The sequence below is a fragment of the Arachis stenosperma genome, chromosome 8, assembly GCF_014773155.1.
Source record: "Arachis stenosperma cultivar V10309 chromosome 8, arast.V10309.gnm1.PFL2, whole genome shotgun sequence".
NCBI classification, from domain to species: domain Eukaryota; kingdom Viridiplantae; phylum Streptophyta; class Magnoliopsida; order Fabales; family Fabaceae; genus Arachis; species Arachis stenosperma.
In genome coordinates this window covers 25,085,178-25,108,012 of record NC_080384.1, presented here as the reverse complement: position 1 = coordinate 25,108,012, position 22,835 = coordinate 25,085,178, and the positions used below count along the sequence as shown (strand labels likewise).

At 34.3% G+C, this 22,835-nt stretch overlaps 5 protein-coding genes across 5 annotated transcripts; 3 read left to right on the top strand and 2 right to left on the bottom strand.

Annotated features, from left to right (window-relative positions):
- The first annotated feature begins 46 nt into the window (after window positions 1-46).
- LOC130944544 (uncharacterized) lies at window positions 47-4,013 on the top strand. The gene is made up of 10 exons (XM_057872903.1): window positions 47-344; window positions 709-862; window positions 969-1,152; window positions 1,315-1,385; window positions 1,734-1,871; window positions 2,001-2,092; window positions 2,565-2,836; window positions 3,002-3,087; window positions 3,287-3,388; window positions 3,603-4,013. The coding sequence occupies exons 1-10, from the start codon at window positions 247-249 to the stop codon at window positions 3,762-3,764; spliced, it is 1,359 nt and encodes a 452-aa protein (XP_057728886.1). The 5' UTR covers window positions 47-246; the 3' UTR covers window positions 3,765-4,013.
- On the bottom strand, window positions 3,907-5,227 carry LOC130944546 (pentatricopeptide repeat-containing protein At1g62350-like). The gene is made up of 3 exons (XM_057872904.1): window positions 4,834-5,227; window positions 4,350-4,742; window positions 3,907-4,266 (listed from the first exon to the last, which is right to left on the bottom strand). The coding sequence occupies exons 1-3, from the start codon at window positions 5,185-5,187 to the stop codon at window positions 4,237-4,239; spliced, it is 777 nt and encodes a 258-aa protein (XP_057728887.1). The 5' UTR covers window positions 5,188-5,227; the 3' UTR covers window positions 3,907-4,236.
- A 118-nt stretch (window positions 5,228-5,345) lies between these two features.
- Window positions 5,346-5,849, top strand: LOC130944547 (uncharacterized). The gene has a single exon (XM_057872905.1). The coding sequence runs from the start codon at window positions 5,346-5,348 to the stop codon at window positions 5,847-5,849; it is 504 nt and encodes a 167-aa protein (XP_057728888.1).
- A 3,755-nt stretch (window positions 5,850-9,604) lies between these two features.
- On the bottom strand, window positions 9,605-10,902 carry LOC130944597 (endochitinase PR4-like). Its single transcript, XM_057872984.1, has 2 exons — window positions 10,414-10,902; window positions 9,605-10,191 (listed from the first exon to the last, which is right to left on the bottom strand). The coding sequence occupies exons 1-2, from the start codon at window positions 10,838-10,840 to the stop codon at window positions 9,788-9,790; spliced, it is 831 nt and encodes a 276-aa protein (XP_057728967.1). The 5' UTR covers window positions 10,841-10,902; the 3' UTR covers window positions 9,605-9,787.
- Window positions 10,903-14,230: 3,328 nt separating this feature from the next.
- Window positions 14,231-20,864, top strand: LOC130945053 (polyadenylate-binding protein-interacting protein 3). Its single transcript, XM_057873711.1, has 15 exons — window positions 14,231-14,472; window positions 15,593-15,750; window positions 15,870-16,031; window positions 16,333-16,469; window positions 16,675-16,865; window positions 17,379-17,556; window positions 17,681-17,914; window positions 18,362-18,489; window positions 18,617-18,683; window positions 18,798-18,831; window positions 19,229-19,542; window positions 19,659-19,805; window positions 20,189-20,284; window positions 20,370-20,429; window positions 20,540-20,864. The coding sequence occupies exons 2-15, from the start codon at window positions 15,615-15,617 to the stop codon at window positions 20,567-20,569; spliced, it is 1,914 nt and encodes a 637-aa protein (XP_057729694.1). The 5' UTR covers window positions 14,231-14,472; window positions 15,593-15,614; the 3' UTR covers window positions 20,570-20,864.
- The last annotated feature ends 1,971 nt before the right edge of the window (window positions 20,865-22,835 follow it).

Genomic DNA, 22,835 nt, shown 5'->3' with positions numbered 1-22,835 from the left:
TGTTGTTCTAATTTCTGCGTGCTAAAAATATAAATAAAATATAACAAAAAAAACTAATAACAAAGAGTAATAGAGGATCACAATTCACAGGAATTGTAATGGGGAAAAGAATGAAACATTATTATTATTATTATTATTAGAAAAAAAAAAAAGAGAAGTGAAGGTGGCGCTCATGACTGATGAGTGGTGAGTAGAGATAGGCTCTCACACAAACTGTAGAAGCATAGAGAGAGAGAGATCTCAAGCATGAAGAACAGCAACGACGACGACAATAAGCAGCAAAACGAAGACTCTGCTGCCTCCGTAGATTCCCGATTCAACCAGACTCTCAGAAATGTTCAAGGGTATTATTCTCTCTCGATCTCCATAATTTCGCTTCTTCTTCTCGGGATTCAGATCACGATTTCTCATCGATCAAACTCTACGTGATCTGTGCTTAATTTTTGTTCTCACCTCAGAAATTCGTTTAATTCTGTTCTATTATCGAATTTTGTATTCGTAAATGCACTTAGATATCACGGATTTACAGAATTAGGATCTTGTGTTCTTCATTTCCTCGTATATAGTGTGTTGATTTATTGATAGTTTAGCTCCTTTTACGTTTTCCTTAGAAAATTTATATATCTGTTTTCACCTACAGGGGAAGCTTATAGGATGTAGCTTAGATACGAATATATTGATGGAAGTTTGTGTTGTTTCTTTGTCAAGGTTACTCAAGGGTCGTAGCATTCCTGGTAAGATATTACTAAGCCAGAGGGTAGACCTGCCAGATACCCCAAATTCATACTCGCCGCCTTCTTATGAAAGGAGCTCACCATTAAGTGATACCGGCACAAGTGATCACACACCTGAGACACTAGAGGTCATTTTTGCGTCCATATTTCATAGTTATATTGCCTCTATCAATTTCACTTCATGGATCATGGATGAGTAGCACTTAACCTGTGAAAGTTCTACTCGAAATATAGGAGGAAGTTCGTAGTACAAGTAAACCAATTGCTTCTCCTAATGAGAATGTGTTAAAATTATCAACTTTACGCATAGAGAACCCGTCTGAAGAAGTGCGGAAATCTTCCGTGAGTACTAGAGCTACGGATTCTGCAAGAGTGATGAAATTCAATAAGGTGCTTTCCGGGACAATGGTTATATTAGGTATCTTAATTTATATATTTATTTTCTTTCATGTCAGTTATTTCTGTTGTCTTTTTTACTCCTGTATATGGCCAAATCCAGTTATGGAAGAATCATCTGTAATTGTAAGCTGCTTACATACTTACACATGACGTCGCTGCTTACTTTAAATCTATATTGTAGATAAGTTGCGTGAGTTAGCTTGGAGTGGTGTTCCAGATTACATGCGTCCTACAGTATGGAGACTTCTCTTGGTAGGCTTTACAACCTTAAGCTCTTTCTTGTGCTCAAGCTCATGCTTTCATGATAGCCATTAGCCATATCAACCATAAGATGCATGATATCAATAAAAGTTTGCTGTTTAGTTCAGAATGTGCTAGGATATGAACGGGGATTCTTTATCCATAGCTGAAATTAGTGCTAAGATCAAAATTATTTAAAACAAGACCGCACTGAAGCATTTAGAAAAGAAACTTGTGGATTATTTACCCTATATATTAAATTGTTAAGTTAATAGATCAACATTATTTGACCTCCTGTAAGTCTGTAACAATATGCATAGTTTCTTTTCTTCTTGGAAATTTAAAGATTACTGACAACAGGGATATGCACCACCTAATTCAGATAGAAGGGATGGGGTTTTGAGGAGGAAGCGCCTAGAGTATCTTGATTGTGTTTCGCAGTATTATGATATTCCTGAGACAGTTCGCTCAGATGATGAGATCAACATGCTCCGCCAGGTATTGTCTGTTATAACTTATAACATATTTCCAACTTGATTATTGGTAAAAATAAGTTTCTTCTTTTTGACCAGTTGAAAAAAATAAAAAGGTTTCTTCTTTCTAACACTTTGCTTCGTGTATTTGTAGATTGCGGTAGATTGTCCTAGAACCGTACCTGATGTTCCATTCTTCCAGCAACAGCAAGTCCAGAAGTCACTCGAGCGTATTCTTTACACATGGTTAGATATCTTCAGTACTCTGTTTTGTGGCACAGATATTTTCTTACTTTTTTCTGTTAAAAGAAGAAATACATATAGCTACCCTTCATATATACGTTCCATTTATTACGCAGAATTATAATCTTGATTAACACTGTTATCAGATTCCATTCTAGTGGGAATTAACATGTGAAGAAGCCTATATGTATACTTCAGAAGGTGTTGGGAATAATTGCTCTGTTCCAGAGTACCTTTACTTCTGATTATCAGTTCAGAGAAATAGCTTACTTAGGAAAAGTATATAGGAAAAAGAACCTACAACCAGAATAGATCTTTTTGTTTTAGGCTCTTACTTTTCCGATTTTAAGTATATCAAACTTTATCCCTGGTTGATACTCCGGATCATACTTTGTTTTGACTAATTTTTTAATGCTAATTTTTGTGTATTATGATTATAGTCATTTACTTATATGACTTATTGTTCTTCTGCCAGGGCTATTCGACATCCTGCCAGTGGATATGTTCAGGGGATAAATGATCTTGTTACACCATTTCTAGTCGTTTTCCTATCAGAACACTTGCAAGGGGGTATCGATAATTGGTCAATGTCTGATCTATCTGCAGAGAAAATTTCTAATATAGAGGCTGATTGCTATTGGTGCTTGTCAAAATTACTGGATGGTATGCAAGACCATTACACGTTTGCTCAACCAGGAATTCAGAGGCTTGTTTTTAAGTTGAAGGAATTGGTCAGGAGGATTGATGGTAAGCTTTTCTTCGGGCTCATTAATTTTTCCATAATATCTGTGTATAATTACACAAACTTAATGCCTCATCATCGCACGTGGTTTGGATCTGTATTATTTCACCATGCCTCTAAAATAGTAATACAATCTCATACGTCCTAGTGAAACTTTTGAACCGTGCCAGAGCCTGTTTCAAACCACATGGAGCTTCAGGGACTAGAATTTCTTCAGTTTGCTTTCCGCTGGTTCAACTGCCTTCTAATCCGCGAGGTTTACTCCAAGAACTACTATTTTGTCTTTATAAGTGCTTATTGATTATGAAAAGCTTCATAAATGAATCTTAAAGTGATTTAATATCAATTCCCAAGCACTTCGAAGTCTGATGGTGAAAAACTAAAATTAATAAACTACACAAATTTTGCATGATTTAACGATTTTGCCTAATCTGATATCTGATTTATGTAACCAGATACCCTTCCATCTTGTCACACGCCTCTGGGACACGTATCTAGCCGAAGGAGATGCCTTACCAGATTTTCTTGTGTATATATTTGCCAGTTTTCTTCTAACGGTGAGATGCCATGCTTTGGCCTTTTCTTATAAAATCAATTCTAACTAAATGCGGACCCAGCATAATAATTTATGTCCATCAATTAATTTTTTCGTGCATGTTTATTAGCTTGGTACACTTAAGTGGATAATTTAAAGTATAATATGCATCCTTTTTCCACATTTTTCATAGTTTAATATGGTTAAGATAATATTCTCTGTTATGGTTTTCTCAGTGGTCAGACAAGCTAAAGAAGCTTGATTTCCAGGAGTTGGTAATGTTCCTTCAACACCTTCCAACTCACAACTGGTCTCACCAGGAGCTCGAGATGGTGCTTTCCCGTGCATTTATGTGGCACAGCATGTTCAACAACTCTCCGAGCCATTTAGCCACTTGATCAAGCAATTGTGATTTTTCTGTATCTAGTTTTTACTCCAAGAGTCTTTTTGTCCTTTTTTGTGTGTGGTTTGATCTTATTGATGAACTATGTTTATAACCAATTTTTACCTGTATCTTGTAAAGGAGAGAAAAAATAAATAGAAGGCAGAGAGAGACTATTTTTGTTGTACTAATTTTTTTACATACATACATTCTACTAATATTCGGCAACTAATGGCAATTAGTATTCATTTCCGTAGCAGAAAAATTATTCAAGTCACCGATTTCATAGTTTAGTATATTAATTGTCACTTATTGATTAGAAGAGACAGCAGTACAATACATAGAAACTATAAGTTAGTTGATTCTCAGGATTTGATGCAAATTGAACAAATTGAAACCAGCATTTCAACAATGCTGCATTGTTGCACAACACACTCCAACAAGAAGCAGCCGCCAAGCCTTCTATCCAAATCTGGAAAATTTCATGCTTATGCGATATGGAGTGATCTCTTTTTTGCCTAAAGACATAAATGCAAAATTAATACAAACACAATTCTATACAACAAAATATGTACGATTGAAGATTGAATATTGATCTTACATGTTTCTGTTTGTGCTCCACTTCTTGAATGAACTTATCAGGATAGTCCACAAACTGAAAACACTCTTCTTTCAAAGCCTCCACCATCTCTTTATCTCCAACCTTCTCAAGGTTCCTAATTAGTATCATGAATGTCAACCTATCTGGCTTGCACCCCGATTCCTTCATGGAACCGTATATCTCCATGGCCTTCTCCATCATCCCCACCTGTATATACGCTCCAATCATCTCCGTATGCATCCTCGTATCCGGTCTCAACCCTCTCTCCATCACTCCACAGAATATCCCCTCAGCCTCCTCAATCATCTTCCTCCTCCCCAAAAACATTATCATATCAGAGTACAATGATAACATCGTACCATACCCTTCCTCCTCACGAATTAACTCAAAAACCTACACAATAGTATTTATCTCAGAAACATCATCCAAACACAACCTAACATAACACAAAAGAGTATAGTACTAGTACATTAGTATTAGTTACCTTGAGGGATAAATCCAAGTAGTTTTGTCGCTGCAACTCAGATAACACATCTAAAACATCGTCCTTTAGAAGCCTAGTGAACCTTTCTTTTAGAATTTGATCTATTTTCTGCGGTGAAGATTTTGCTAGCTTAAGTGCTTGAATCACTTGAATCGCTTCTTTTGATATGACCTTAGAAGGTGGCTTCTTCTTGTAGCTAGCACGAAGCCCGCAATTAATCTTAATCCTCCTCTCATTACTCTTTATCCTTACGCTAATCTTCGATAAACACGGTAAAGTTATAGGCTTGAAACGGTGAATCGCAGAACCCTCGAAACTCCACTGAACTAACGAAGGTCTGGCTGTTATTATCATATTCAAACACTGAAAGGGTTCACACCTACACAAAACGAAGATGATAAAATAAAAATGGGCCGTGTTGGGCTTTACATATAGGCCCGTTTTCGATCATAGGCCCAATAACAAAAGAACAAGTACGCGAGAGTGAATCGAGTTGAGATTTTTTTTAGGCAATGGGGTTATCGGCTTCGAAGCGAGTGAAGAGTTCGTTATTGAACTCGCCCGAGTTTGACTCGGCCTGCGACTCAACGTTCTCGCACTGCCTCGATCTGACTCAGCACGCGTTCCCGGGAGTGTTGCCTTACCAACTCAACAGCGCCGCCGAGCATCTCCACGGCCAGCTGTCCACTCACGCGCTCATCCAGAGGTGGGTCGACGCGCCACCAGATCGTTCCCAGGTTGACTCCGCGCTGCGCCGCGTCACAAACCGATCGTCGTCGAAGTCCGGCAATGAAATTCTTGGACCTGTGATGTTCAAGGATTGGGCTCTGGAGCTGTACACTGATGCTGTGCTGTCCGGCGCCGGAAAAGCGCTTCTGCTGCGGGTTCCCGTCGGCGTAGCTGGTATCGCCGGAGTCGGAGCCGTCACTCACGCCGGAGGACAAGTGGTTGGGACTGCTGTTGGGGCCTACTCGCTTGGTGTTGCAGTCTCTATTTTCCTTGCTTTATCTGCATAATAAAATCATAATTGTATATATTATTATTGTAAAATTTTTATTGTAGTTTCTATTGTATGTGAATATTATTGAGCTAAACAATAAAAATATAAATGTGCGCTTAGTGTCTTTTCACTTTTTATTTTTTATATTATGGCAAAAATGATTATTCAATAGAATGCCAGAATGGTGAATTTAAGCAGTTAAGAATTGATCAATTGGGGGGGAAGGGGGGGGGGGGGGGGTAAAAACTTTATTTTTATAGTGTTTTATGTCTTAAAATTTTCGAACTATATCTATTAAAACATTTAAATTGTTCAGCTGCCTGATATATACGGCTAATTTTTTTTTATATTGTATAAATATATGTGTAATACATTGTTATGGGAAGATTAGGTGTTTTTTTTTATATGGTGTTTTATTCAAATCGGACGGTCCGATTTGTTTGAAAAAAAAGTAAAGTACAAATCAGAGAGTCCGATTTGTTTGATAAAAAAAAACTACAAATCGCATGGTCCGTTTTGTATTTTTAATTTTTTTTTTATTTTTTGAAATAGAAATTGGACGGTCCGATTTCAACAGTAAAATTTTTTTATTTTCAAAAACACAAATCAGACCATCCGATCGATTTGTGATTGTTGATTTAAAAAATGAAACAAATCGGAGGGACCGATTTGTTCACACCATAGCAATGAAAAACTCATCTCTTCTCCTATCATTGTGAGATGTACTCAGCTCTTTTCCACACAAAAAATAATAAGCGTGATATATACTTGCAAATCTTTTTGTTTTATTTTTACTTTTAAAATAATAATAATAATAAAAAGTTTAAAAACAAAAAACTTCATACTTTGTATGCTACTTGGCCTGCAATGCAACTTAGCTATGTACAGCTCAAAATCAATGAAATATAGTTTTCAAGTGTTCATAGACATTTGGTCATCATATTTTGTGTTTTAAAGACTATACTAAACTGTCTTTTTAAACACGAGAAATTCTCCACATACAAGCATTTTTTTATACAAGTCTTTATAATTACACCTTCTTCTTCTTGCGCATGTTCTTCTTCCTCTTCCTCTTCTTCTTTTCTTTCGTTTCTTGCCTTCTCTTTCTCCTTCTTCAACCATTACTGCACGTTTTCACTGCACCTTCTTCTTCTTCTTGTTGCGCGTTTTTCTTCCTCTTCCTCTTTTTCTTCTTCTTTTCTTTCGTTTTTTGCCTTCTCTTTCTCCTTTTTCAACCGCTACTGTACGTTTTCACTGTACCTCCTTCTTGCCTTCTCTTTCTCCTTCTTCATTTACATGCTTTTCTTTCTGTTTTCTTTCTTCATTATTCTCGATTTTCATTGTTTTTTGACATCAAGTTCTGAAATCGTTTTTGAAGAAAAAGAAGCAGCAGAAGATGAGGAGGAGATAGAGAAAGAGTTCTGAATTATGCATAAGATGTACTTCAACGAATTTTGGGTGTATTTTTTAAATCCTTTGGGTTTAGTTTTTGTAATCCTTTGGGTGTATTTCTGTAATCCTTTGGGTGTATTTCTATAATCGTTTGGGTGAATTCCTGTAACCGTTTGGGTGTATTTTTGTAATCGTTTGAGTGTATTTCTGTAATTGTTTGTGTGTATTTCTGAAGTTCCATTATCTTCAAATTTGTCAAGAAACTCGTTTTTATGGAAGAAGAAGAAGAAGAGTCGTTTATAATGCATGGTGAGTAGCGCGCTTTGGAAACAGGAAGTGATCGAATAACGTGCGTTTATTTACTCTTGAATGTGGGAGTGTAATGCGTGTTTTTTGTTGGGCTTGTACCAACTTGTAAGATTTGTAAGACAAAAAGACTTGTATGTGTAGCATGCCTCTTTAAACACTTGGTCACATATAACACTAATAAATTATAAGTTAATAGTCAAAACCATTCCTAAAAAATATCTCGATATTCATTTTCGTCCTTAAAAGATAAAATTAATTAAATTTATTCTCGAAAGATAACCAATTTGGTCGCATTAGCCCTTTCGTTATCTCCTGCACTGAGGTGGTTAACGCTCGCTGACATGGCCTGTTAACTGCCAGCATGACACTCGCTTAGTGTACCATCTTGTTGCTGATAAGATAAGTTTATTAAATCAATTCAAATCAGTCCATAAGTCCATGAACTCTAATCCCAAATCCAAAAAAATCGAAATTCACCTTCATAGAAAATTCCATGTTCCCAGATTGTTCATGCTACCGTCCACGTCACTACCTATGTCTTCAACGCCGTCATCGCCTACGTATCAATGGTAGATTTATTAGTATTTGTGGTAGAATTTAAGAATTGTGGATTAATTAGTATGTTTGATCGGCAAAACAAAGGCAGTTAATGGCCAAGTTAACAATGAGACCTTGAAATCCGAAAATCCAACAGTGCATGAACCTCGAAACCAGAATCACAATGACAATGTGGAATTAGTAGGTAAGAATTCATAAATTTGGAAAGTAAGAAGCGAAGCAATGACAAAGCATGCGTAGACATGGATGGAAATGCCGAAGAAGAGATGGCCGCTGATGTTAGTGGCAATCTTGTCTCTCTCCACTGCCATGTTATTTTCATCAGACTCAATAGCTTCATTCCCTGTACCACCACTATCGCCACTGACAATAACCACTTTGTAGACCAAGATAATCAGATTCGCTCCTCTTTCCAATTCGGAAACGCTCCCTCTTCCCTTGATTTCATGAGGTCCTTTCATCGTTTTTCATGAGCTCTCCCTTTCAGGTATGTTTTTTCGTCTCTTTCATTTTTTTCTTTTTGTCAGCTGAATTCAAGAAAGAAAAAAATATTATTTTTTGTCTGTGTTGTTGTTCAAGTGGTCCTTTATTACTGATGGAGTTGGCTTTTCTGTTGAGGGGAGCTAGTGCTGATGTTTGGATCACAAATCAGAAGCCTCAAGAATTTAACCAAGTTATTACCGTTTTTAAGGAAAAAGTTTTCCTTGTTTTTCTCTTTGAATTTGGAATTAAGATTTATGGACTTAAGAACTAATTTGAATTGATCTAATAAATTTATTTTATCAGTAACAAGAGAGTATACTAAGTAAGTGTCACGCTGGCATTTAACAGACCATATCAGCAAGCGTTAACCACCTTAACGCAAGAGATCACGAAAAGACTAAGGCGACCAAATTGATTATTTTTCGAAGACAAATTTAATTAATTTTAGCTCTTTTAAGACATGAACAGTATCCAAACACTACCATTGTTGGTACAAGTTTATGTTGCCATTGTTGACTTATTATGCTCTTCATTAATGAGAGTTATTACCGGGTGAATTAATAAATGGATGAGATGCATAGTTATTGATGAGCTGTCTTTAGTCTTTACTACTATTAGACTTTCTATTTGTGTAATCTTCTGTATCTCATTGGGAGAGAATTATTTCAGGACTCACTATTTATATATACAATTATACACTAAGTGAAAATAAATAACTTTAAATTCTATCTTAATTTTATTTGCGATTTGAACTTTTCAATTGAAATATTATTTTCATAATAAAATTTTTAATTTGATTTAATTCGATTCGAAAAAAAAAAACCTTCCACTCAAATATATTTTGAGCTTTTTTTTATCACATTTTAAAATTTAAAATATTATTTATGTATTATTAATTATTAAATTAAATAACTTTAAATAATTTTAAATAAATATAAAAAAGTTATGTCATTTGAGATATAATTGGTTAAGTATATCGTTTATCACTGTAACAAAATGATAAAGGAATAACACTGTACCAAAATCAAATTAAGCCATAAAATAATCCTGGTATTCACTTTATTTTCATTCATATATAAAAGATACAATAATCGAGGATTACTAGTGAAGAGGGTAATCCATTGTTATTATTAATTATAACATCATTATTAATATTTCTTCCAACTACATAATCAAAGAGGCCATGTATATGTTAATAACTACTTAATTAACTTAGCAAGTAAGATTATCACCAGGAGCAACACCAAAATCTTGACAGTATTGTTTGTATAGGTTCACACGATCGTTCATCTCCGAAGTGTTACCACCATTGCATTCACCACTATTAATGGCCCTAATGGTTGCACCAAACCCCTGGCTCTCAACTGACCTTACATTGTTCATCCAAAACCACAACGCCGCCTTGAATGACACCACGGCATCATTCCCCACCGTCTCCGGCGCATTCAATCCGTCGAAATTGTTCGCGTTTCCGGCCGCTCCGTAGTTGTAGTTCCATGTTAGTTGAAGAGGTCCACGACCAAAGTATTGCTTGTTAGGGTTGCATGGATATTGTGTGTAGCTTGAGTCACAATAGTTGTGTGATGCACCATTTTGCTCATTAATATAGCAAAAGTCTACATGTATAGGTTACGGTCATTAAATGTTCTGACAGTATAAAACGTTTAATATTTGGTGGAACTCAAGGTGCAGTCGACTTCACGTGAAATTGATAGTTGAGAGTCGTTAGATGAAAATTTAGTTAAATCAATTAAATTATCTAACGTTTTAAGTTGACTGCACCAAAGTTTTTACCTTAATATTTATAATGTATCAAAATTAAATTCATATATACTCACAGCCAGTTTCGTGTGTAAAATGAGCAAAGGCAGCTGCAATTTCGCGCTTAGAGTCGTCGGTTGAGCTCAGCTGACCAAAAGTACTGTAGGAATTGAGAGCGCTAAGAAAAGCGTCGCGAGTGTAAAAATTTTTGCCTTCACAATTAGGACCAGCTTGGTTGATTATAGAATTGAAGAAATCTTGTGTGACTACGTCGGCGACGTTAACACTACCGCTGCCGGAGCTAGGAGTGGTCGGAGTGCTTGGTGAGCTATAGCAAGGACCCTGTTGACATCCGTCGCCGCAATAATCGTCGCCGGTGCCACAGTATCCGTACTTGCTACAACACAAGTCCGATGCACATCCACAATTTTGAGCACTAACACTCGCAATCATGACAAGTGCCATGGCCACAAGTATCATCGGTAACTTGTTTTCCATTTTCATTATTTAAGCTATTAGATAGAAAAAAAAAACAGTTTTTGTTATGAGCAAAGGTGGAAGGGTAAGAGATGTGTATTTATAGTGATACCATATACGTATAGTGTGGGGTAACGCGTTCAAGAAGAAATATCTGTTTAGCTTTCTATGCATATCAGTGAGGTTATTATCATTGACGTTTAGTTTCATTATCAAAATTGGATGATAATATTCGCCATTATTATTCTAAGAAAGCCGCCAGGTAGGGTCGTACATTTTTGCTTTCATTTTTCAACCTTGACTTGGCAATTATTCGGTAAAGTTTTTACCTTTTTAAAATAATTTATTAAAATTAATTTTTGAAAAATAGATTTTTTAATAAATTAAACTAATAAAAATATTTTTTAATAAAAAATAATAGTAATTATATTTTTAAAAAATATAAACATCTCTTAAAAATTTTACCAAATTAAGTATTTTTTAATTGATTATCTTCTTAATTATTTTCGGTATTAAGTAAGTATTAAACGATGGGGACTAACTAAACCAACTAGACTCTAATTATTCGGGGGAATGTTGTGCTGGATGGAATTTTTCACGTGTCTATTATTTTCTGAAACGGGATCATAATCTGTTTTCGAATCTACATCTTTCGATTTAGACAAGTCTCATTTAATATTGGCTATTTTTTGTATCAAATATTTTTGAAAAATGAAACACTGAATAGTTACATATAAAATAAAATAATTTGAGTTGTTTCGTGTCGTATAGGTTATGAATGCTGTCATTTTTGGATTTTTTTTGCTCCCTATTACCGTGACTTACGGGGACGTGTGTGGTGCCTAACAAAAACAATCCATAACCTGTGTTTGTATATGACTGCTTTTTATTTTAATTTTTCACGTTATTTTTCTATTCGACAGACCAAAAATTAATTTATTAAATTACGTTTATTTATGAGAATAAATAAGTTAAGACTAGATAACAAAATTTTTGTGTTCTTATATTCTGTTTTGTGATAAACTAAAATAAATTATAAAAATTTAATATATTCTTATTTTTTTTCATTCAAAAAATAAGACAAAAAATATAATAATAAAAAATATAATTATAAAAAATAATAAGAATAATAAAAAAAATAAAAAATAAATTGTGTTCGTTGTTAGTGTCTTCCTGTCCTTTTTGTCAGGATAGACACAAAATACATTAATTCAGTATCTGTGGATATATTGTCTCTGTTTATGTCTCTTCTGTCAAACATGATTTTATGTCTCTATTCCTTATTTTAATGTCATGTCTCTGTAAATAAACGCAACCTTGTAGATTTAAATTTTTATTTAAGAATTTGTAATTGGACAATAAGTTATTACATGCGCAAAATTTAAACTCCTAACACTTGTTTAGACAGATGAATGAACGGACTACTCTACTAATTTAAGTTGATTTGATTGGTTTGTATATGCTTTAAATAAAATTTGAGTTTATTATATATGTGACAAATGAATTAGTGTTATAAAAGTAACGAAGAATAATATAGCCAAGTCTTGTTGTGACCATTTCAAACCAAGTGATTAGTAGGAAGACTTAGTTACTCCAGTCCTATTGGAAGACCAATATTTAATTTTTAACTTAATAAATTAAGTACGGATATAATGGGAGATGTGGTTTTAAATCCTAATGTTGATGAAGAGTGAAGACTCCGCAAACTAAGTTTTGAATAAATCAATAAACATATATAGGGGAGGGCATATTCTATATGACAGAGTCAGAGTTTACCAAATATATATATTTATGTTGATCTTTTAAATTGAACACTTAATTCATAATCATTAGTTTACTCTAAACTTATGGATTTAATTCATTTTTCCTTATCTCATTCATTTGAGATTTCATTTTCACTCTTATATATGTTTTACTATATTTTTAATGAGTTTTGATAAAAGTGTCTAAAGGAGCACTCTTTAAGAATATCATGAGTGGAACATTTAAATGGAAAATGTAAATAGTCATACACTCATACTTATTTTGAATTCTCTATATATTGAATGCATTGAAAAAAAAAAAAAGAGAGATGCGTCAAGTTTGCATTTTATTTTTTATTTTTAGTATTTATATTTTTAAAATTTTGTGAAAAAATAAAAATTAAAATAAAAAATGCAAACACACCTTAGCCAATGAATTTAACCTTTAGTAACTTTTTAGCTAAATCAATTTCTTTTGTACATAGTAAAAATTAATTTTTAATATCTGAGAGATGAATAAATGTCTCATCTTAAATGCTTCTTATTAAATAAGGAGTATTGCGTTTTTTATTAATTAAACAAATATTAATTCTTTGTTTATTATATTTTATATTAAGGACTCATATTTAGAGTTTATAATTTAGGATTCATAATTTATAGTTTAGAATTTAAAATTTAGAATTTTTTTTTATGATAAGAATATAAAATTTATAATTTAGAATTTAACGAATATTGTACTCCTTTTTCCTTTTTTTGTTTTGGGTAAAAAGTACTCCTTCATTTCTTCGGAGTGTCGCCTTAGTTCAGGGCTTCCGCCTTCAGCCTTTTTGACCTTTTTTGTTCAACAGCCTGCTAGGCTTTTTCTTTTTTTTCCCCTAACAAATGCGTTGAGTGGGTCTGGCTGAGACCAAATTCAACAATTGTCTTGGACTGGCCTTTTCTTTTATTTCTTTTTTAGATGTTTGTTCAGAACTAGTGAAAAAAACCTTATCCAATGGAGATTTAAAAACCAAATCTAATGGATCAACCAAATCATCCCTCAATAGATTGGCCCAATTTTGCTGTACTGGATGAAATGAAAAAAAAAAAAAAAAGAGTCAAGAATCACTATAGAAATTAGAAAATATAATAAGTTACTAAAAGTTAATGAAGTTCTATTTACTATTTAGTCATAGTTTTCTAAGACTTGAAATTACGCAAATAACGTTCATGCACTATTCAAGTTGATCAAATAAAATGAAAATAATAGTTGGCACCTCGAAAAGACTAAGAAAGTGTATTAAACTAACTAATTATTTCCCATGCCAAAAAAATATTTTGCTATTTTCTGCTTTTGCTCTTAATTAATTTACATATTCATTATTTTAAAAGTCACATCACGTATGTAATAACTGGCAATCTAATTGATTTATTTTCATACGTTATTATCATTTAATTAATAGATGTTACCCCTCAGCAGTGATTTTAATTTTCAATTAATAACAAACGCACGGGCCACGGTAGACCCGAGTACCGCAAATTGATTCTTAATAGTTAATACTTAATACTTAACACTTAATAGTTAATATCTTTTTATTTTTATTTTTATTATTATTATTATTATTATTATTATTATTATTATTATTATTATGTTTTAAATTTTTTTAGGGGTAGCTCAGCTTGTTTCATTCATCTCTCTCTGCTTCGTTTCTTTTTCTCGTTCCTTCAAATCAAATCAAATTCATCTCTCTCTCTCTCTCTCTCTCTCTCTCTCTCGATCACACCGATATTTACTCACTCTCTCTCACTACTCCCAACTTCCCCGTTGCCGCACCTTCCCTCTCCGCCCACTGCACCGCCGTGAAATCCCTAACCGACTCCAGCTCATCTGCTCAACCCTTGCTGGAATTGGATTCTCTCTCATCTACCTCACCACAGGTTCGCTGTTCCTCTCTCAGCTCGCTTTCGCGATGTTTTCTCTATTCTGCTCTATCCAATTCTGTATCCGACTATTTACTTATTTATTTATTTATTTATTCACGTTTTTGTGTAAGTTTTGATCCTATTGAAACTGTTAGGTAGATTAGGGCTTAAACTGTAGAAGTACGCATATAATCCTAAGGAGGACTTCAATAAAAACGAGTTTTTGCTGTTTATGGAGCTGTAGAGTAAGATTAAAACTTGTTGATGGCACAGCAATATGCACTTCCAAGTCATAGTTCCTCTATTCAAGTAGGCTCCCTATGTTTGGTATGATATGGAGTAATGTAAGTTTTAATAAATGTTATGAGATTGCGAGCAATAAAAACTGCATATATGGTGGCAATGTAGCTTGGATACCTAATATGACTGGGTTGGGGACCTGGAACAGACAAAGTAACTTCCCCAATCTACATGTCTTTTAATTATTTAATACACCATACCATTCTCAAAAAGATTTGAACATGAAAGAAGCATGCCACCTTGTGAATGGGAACAAGGGAGAGGGCAGGCAATATTAGTAATGGTGGGCTGTGGTTTGAATGGGAACGTGGTGGGGTTAGGCATGTGAATTTTTCCTAATGCCTTGTCTCATTTAATCTCTCAAATTCAGAGACTTAGACTACTAGGGTTTCGAGCTCCTCTGACTAAAAGTTAGGAACCTGGATGTTACACCCTACATTATTCTATGTTAGCCTCGAATTGTTCGCTGTCATATGGCTACCTGTTAAGAAAAATCCTTCGATTTTCAATAAGACACTCGTCTGTTATCATTTTTATTATTGTTTTCAAAAAGACTAAGATCAGCTTGGAAATGCAACTACTGAGATCCCTATGAAAGATCGATCCTAACTTCCTGTTCTGTAATAAGTAAAATATTTTGGGATATTTTGTTGTGTGTGTGTATATATGTTTCATTCTTCGCATGTGTATATAAGATGATAGGGCACAATAGCTCGTTTGATCCAGGTAAATGACCCCATCTAGTAGGAGAAGGCTTTGTTATTGTTATTGTTGTTATTTGTTGTTGTCGTCATGTTTTTTGTTTGTACAGTAAACTGATTTTCTAAGTAATTAGAGTGGAGAGGCTGTAAGTGAGGATGAATTTGCAACAAGCTGGGCAGCCTAAATCTTCTAATGGATATGGGCGTCGAAAATCTGAAAGAGAAGGGGCAACAAAGTCAGAGAACAAAATCCCATCTGGAAAATTAAATTCCGCCAGATTAGCAAATACAGGTGAACTTTTGAGCTGAATCATGTAGCTACTAGGTGCTTCATAGAAGATCACCGGGCCCAAAACAAAAATTTTTCTATGTTGCAGTTTTGCCCTTCCTGATATTTGGTGTCTGTTACAGGTGCTGTGACTGGCTGTAAAGGTGGTGGCTATGAGAGTCCTTCACATGATCGTCTAGTATATGTAACAACATGTCTTATTGGGCACCAGGTGGAAGTTCAGGTGAAAAATGGGTCAATGTACTCTGGAATATTTCATGCAACAAACGCTGACAATGATTTTGGTAGGTTCTATTATATTCTTAACAGAATTGGTAATATTCCTCATTTTATTTTTTGTGGAATTGAATGTATATCTGGCACAGTTTTTGAGCCTGTTAGTTTGGATAGTTATGCTATTTGTCTAATTTGTTAGTTATTGCTTTTTAATCTTCTGGATATTTATCTAATAATAATAACTTTGCCTGCACCCCATAATAAAAAAATTCTTATATATACTTGCTTCGTGTTTTTCATTATTAGTGAGGTAGATCATGGGTAATTTGACTTTCTTTCCTGCTTACATCATCATTACTGTTCATCTAGGAATTGTTTTGAAAATGGCTCGCTTAATTAAGGATGGTTCTTTAAGAGGGCAGAAGTCTAGTGCAGAACCTGTCAGCAAGGCTCCTTCTAAGATCTTAATTATACCTGCCAAAGAACTTGTACAAGTTATAGCAAAGGTTTGCAACTTTTCAAGTATTTACAATTCACTTGGAAAATTGTGTTAGTTACTTAGTGTCAAAATCTACGATCATATTAGTTTTATTAGAATGTTGTGTAGTCATCAATGGTGGTTGAGAGGTTTCTCAAGGATTAGGTGATATCACTTTTAATACAATGCTAAATTGTTTGCTGATGATATATTTGGCATGTTAATCATGGCAGGGAGTTGCCGTTACTAGGGATGGCCTACCTAGTGAATTGCATCATGATATGCATCAGGAAATCATGGTAGATTCGTTAATATCTCATTCTCGACATGTTGAGTTAGGGAGAGAATTGAAACCCTGGGTACCTGATGAAGATGTTCCACAATGCCCAGAACTGGAAAATACCTTTGATGGTCCTTGGAATAGGTATTTTTCCACTTAATACAATGTTGTGATTGTGTAATCTTCTCTCTCTCTCTCTCTCTCTCTCTCTCTCTCTCTCTCTCTCTCATGCGCGGGTGCACACACACAATTAATCAATCAAGATGTCTGATTTATTCCGCAACCATTCAACTTGTTACAACACTCTCAAGTATATGTTTGGGAGCAGTTTTTAATAAAGTTCTGTCTGAGGACTCATAGGTTTTTTATTTGTTTGCATGCACGTTTCAAATATATTGTCACCATTAGTGGAAACTAAGAAATGGTTTGTCAGGAATGATTGAATGGTCATTGGCTCAAAATTTGGATATGGATATATTATTGATATAGCAAAAGGAAAAAAAAGGATTTTTATGGTGTATTCATATGCAGCTGTTGCTATAATCTTGTTATTTTAGCTACAGGTTTTCTTTCCCCTTTCTTTGTTTATTTCGATTTCTTCATAGGCTGTCCATTTTGGTTTTAAATTGGCTATTTTCTTTTCCTATACTTTTCAAGGGGATGGGATCAGTTTGAAACAAATGAGGCCTTGTTTGGTGTAAAAAGCACATTCAATGAGGAACTATATACCACAAAGCTTGAAAAAGGGCCTCGGACAAGAGAACTGGAAAAACAAGCCTTAAGAATAGCAAGAGAAATTGAGGGTGAGGAAACCCAAGATCTGCATCTTGCGGAGGTTAGTGTTGTTTCAACTGTTAGGTTCTTTGTCCTATTTGAGTTTTTATATACTGTTTAATATATGTATCCCAAAACCTGTTTAGTCTATTTAAATCCTCAATCCTGACGGATTTTGTCAACAGGAAAGAGGACTTCACTTTCATGAAAACTTTGATATTGATGAAGAAACTAGATTCTCTTCAGTCGCTAGGGGTAAAGGTGTTGATGATAGCGGATATGATGAAAATGAGGACATACTGTCTGATTCACTCAATTCCGAAACCTTTGGTGGTATACTTGGCTCAGTAGGTAAGGGACCTGGTGAAATAACTGGTGGAAAAGGGAATGATGGAGCACTAGCAAATTCGTCCTCTTTGGTATCTCCTCAATCCATGATTTGATTTCTGAAAGTGTGATGATCTCAATCATTTTTCACATTGGATGACCATATCCTTACTTGTGACTTAATGTGTCTTCACATACATGTTTTTTAGTAAAAAATTTCTTTATATCTACTTGATTTGGTAAATATTTGATTACTTAAAGACACTGGTTTTGTCATTTCATGTTCTACTACATTTTAAATTCGTGTTAATTGATGTTACTGGATTACGGATGCTGCATATCTATATCAGTGTGGATCATTATATAAATATTTTTCTCCTCTCATAAACTCATAATTACGAGGGAGATAAACTAATTTGGTGAGATAGATCATTAACATGAGACTTACAGTAAAGATTTCCCTTGTGAAAAACGTTGGGTGTTATTCTCTCAATTTGCCATACTTTTTCTCCTCTTAAATAGTAATTATTTGTTTGTAGGATCTTCCACAGTCATCTCAATCAAGCACTGGTGTGGATTTGAGCCGCTCTGGTTCTTATGATCATGCCAAGCAATTGGCATCGGAACTCCCTACTAAAATCTACTCATCTTCAGACGAGGAAAACAGGTTTTTGTTTCCTTTTTTTCATGTTATGATTAGTTGTTTCCACTGTAATCGTTTGTATTGCTTTCCTAATGATGCCATTTCTATACATGAAAGCTTTACTATAATTTTCATATCCTCCATCTTACAGGATTCAGGATCATTTGGCCAGTGATCTACATAGATCCAGTGGTAATAACAAGGAAGAAAATCAGAAAGTAAGTTCAAGTCTTAGCATTCTTAAACTTTTGTTTAAAGTAATATTTCACGTGATATCTGTAGGTTCTACCACTCCCAATACTTTTCTTTTATTTTTTCTTTAATTGATGCAGCAATCTGAGGATGTTCAACTGTCAAAATCTGAAGGTTTGTGAATCCTTTTTTATCCTCTTGTATCATGTAAATTGGGCAGTTCTATAGTGTTGTGGCCAACATGATTAAAGATGAAACTCAAGTATTATCATATAATTGATTATTTTGTTTCTGCCTGACTGCACTCTCCCAAGTGTCCTTTTTTTTCTTACCGTTGCAAATCTGTGTTTAATAATCCTGATGAAAAGAAAAAGGATATTTAGAGGACCTTAGACACTGTTAAGATCCTTTTTCAAATCTTCCTCCATTTTATCCCGCATGAGAGAAGAGCAGAAGGTTTTTGTCAGTACTCAATAGTATTCATGAATGCCGCTCCTAAGTATGCTTGAAACTAATTTTGGTGGCTGCTTCTTACACGTGTTCCTCAAATCTTTAGCAATTTCTGGTGCAGATTTACATGCATCACTCCACTCAAAGAAAGATGGCTCTGATAAAGGGGTATTATCTTCTAATGTCACCCCTTATGCCGCTTCATCTCATGTTCCATCAAAGACTCACGAAAAGACTGGCTCACCTGGGGATTTGACTCAGCGTTCACTTGCTGGAAAAATTAATGGGGAAGCAAAGTTTGTAAGTCCACGTGGGACATCATCTGCTTCAGATTCTGTGGGAGGTGTGGCAGCATCCTCTGGTCTTGGTTTGTCTCCAAGTTCATCTGTTGGTTCATTGTCTTCTGAAAAATCAACTCTTAATCCCAATGCCAAGGTGTGCAAGTTCAAGATTGAATTTGAAATAAGCCTTATTTTGCTGATTCTGGTCTTTTGTATTACTGACTAATGTCTTTGAGGCTCTTTTTTCTGTTTTACTTTTTATTTTATAAGGAATTCAAGCTCAATCCTAATGCAAAGAGTTTTGTTCCCTCTCAAACACCTGTTCGGCCTCCTACCCCCGTGTCCGACGGTTCCTTTTATTTTCCACCCAATGTATCTACTGTACCAAATATGCCAGGCATGCCCATGAGTATTGGAGTGAGTATTCCCTTTTCAGAAATTCCTTCCTATTCATTGAGGAAGCTATGTATGATACTCTTTTTTTCGATTTTAATTTTTTACCCTTGTTCTTGTATTAATTTTTAATTTAATAGGGCCATAGATCCATACTGGAGAGGGTGCTAGGAATTTATTATGCTAGTTAGTACATAGTTTGCTAACTCTTAGAGCATAGTGTTGCAGAAATTTGGTAGGTTTTATCAAATAGGGGCTCTTTACCTTTAAAATTTAGGACATTTTCTTTCTAGAGCATTGTTAAATAGTTTGTAAAGGAGACTATGCAGGATTATTAGGGTCTACTTTTTAATCCCTTCTGCCTCGAGTCTGTTTCGAAACTTGATTATATTGCATATTGTTCACAGGTTGGACCTACTTTTACTGGGCCACAACACATGATATATAATCCGCAGGTAGCGCAAATGCCATCTCAACCATATTTTCATCCAAATGGCCCACAGGTAGGATATCCATTATAGTAAACTTTACCGGTGACTGTTAGTGGATATTGGTGCTTTATGATAATTCCTTAATATTTAATTGCAGTATGGTCAGCTTATTGGTCATCCTAGGCAGGTTTTATACATGCCGAGTTACCTACCTCCTGTACGGACTCTTGTTTCTCTCAATTTCTTTTCCCCTTTCCGTCAAATTTCTTCATCTTCTTGTGCTTCAGGTTTCCTGGAAACTCAACCGTTCACTTGGTTATTTTACAGGAAATGCCATACAAGGGACGGGATTATTGAGGACTTGGCTGTTTGTGCATTCTTGGCAAGTACATTCCTTGCCTGAAAAGAATAAACTTAGTGGATGATTCGAAATGTTTTTAATTGGCGATATCCACAGCTGATATAGGAACATCATATACTGGCTTTTATAGGCAAGCAGGATCATTCTGAGATATGTTTTTATGTCCATGTATTAATCCATACATCTTTCGGGATTTCTCAGGTTTTGGTTGTGTAATACTAATAACTTAACTTATATTGATCCCATGTTCTTTTTATTTTTATTTTTTAAAATTCTCTTATTACTATGCAACATCTACTTTTAATTTCTACGCATTCATCATCCATGGTTTTACTGCCATATAAGTTTAGTACATGCTTTCGTTGATTTCATCATATGACTTTTGGTTTAAACTTTAAACATATAAACAATGAGCAGTCTGCCCAAAAGTACTCTAAGGTACACCAAATTATCGTTAAAAGAAAATTGTGATGTGTGCTGCCCGTATTATATCCTTAAAAAAAAGTATATTTTCCAATCTTAATCAGGATAATTAAGCTTTGCTATTGTTATATTACGTCATTATCATACCGATTACACCCAAAGTAGCAATTCTTGTCTTGTATTGCCTCCTCAAAAATGATTTTAAAAAGATTAATTATCACAATAATAAAACACCAGATAAGTTCAAGATATCTAATTTGATAGCGCAAAACATTTCAAGCATGTTGTATTAGTTAAATAAATTGTGATAGTGTAAGCAAAACTTGCCGAGTGTTACACTTGGTTTCAAAAGTTAGAAACACGCAGGGTAAGTTCATATTAGGCTAGTACAAAGTACGCATTCTCCTTTTAGCACGCACGTATGGAATGTAATTCTGCTCTCCCTTTTTTTGTTGAGTTCTTTTCAGCTTTTCTAACTTCATAAGCTAATGCTAGCGTAATAAAGAAAAAGTTAAACACAATGAGTATGCCACTCTTTAAAATCACAAAATATAGTGCGGTGGAGTAAATGTCTTTTTCTTAATTAATATTAATCCAACACAATTAGAACTGTTGGTTTTCGCTCACAGCTGTCTGTGACATCGTAGGTGTATGATGTCCGAGATAAACAAAACTAAAATGGTTTGCTCATAAGATGTGATGCTAAAATGAAAATGACAATCACATTCTATAAAATAAATTTGAGAAATACGAATTAAAACTTGTCCAAAATAATTTTTCTTAACATCCTAGAATTGTCATGATACCATATATACTATAGTTATATACACTGTACTTCATAACCACCCAAAACTGATGTATTATTATTTTACATCAATATCATTGCCTACACGATGATTTGATGCTTTCTCTTATATGGACCGTCATTCTTTGATTTTTAAATTTATCTGTTTGCCATCGTTCCGGAAAGATGCCAAACTTGCAATCCTTTAGATAAATAAACCAAATTTGTACCCTTAATATTTTTGTATTAGTGTTTGGTGAGGTGTGTTTGTCCACATTACTAAAGCGTACAAAATCGCACTGAGTTGTCATATCAAGTAATCTTTCTAAGCTCCTTCTTCATTTCTCGTTAACTAAGTGGAGCCACGTTTCTCCTTTCTCTCTCATATTTGAAGCGGTGTGAATATGAAGCCACATACTAAAACCAATATCAAAGTTTGGTATGGTTTTGCTGGCTATATATATATATAATTATTCATCATAGTACTTTGATATATTACACACGTCATCATCCAGCGAAGACAGATTTTAATTAACTAAACTGTCTCATATTTAATGTAACTCCTATTTTCATCGTTTGAAACCATCCACATGTCAAGGAGCATTGTTTTCTTTATCTTTTGACTTTTTGGGATAGAAAGAAACTCAATATTTTCATATTTAATTATTTATAGTTATTATTGAATGGCAAAGCATCATGATTATTTATTTATGGACAGAAAAGAACAAGCAGGATCAGAGGATAAAGAAATAAAAACTGAATTGTATAAGAGGCATATAATTATTAATTTCTCTAGTATTAACTAGTTTTATATGTATTCACTTGTCATAATGCATTTTTTAACCATTTTATTTATTACAGGAAAACGACAAAAATGTAATGGCTCCACTGAAAAACGATTTTCTTAGTTATTCTTATCAGATAGATATACCAAACAAGATCAGGTGTAAAATAATAACTTATAGATCATAGCTTACTTGTTTTATTATCTTATTTCTTGGTAACATATATCATAATAATAAAAATAATAAGTGAGAAGTGGTGGTGGTGGGGGT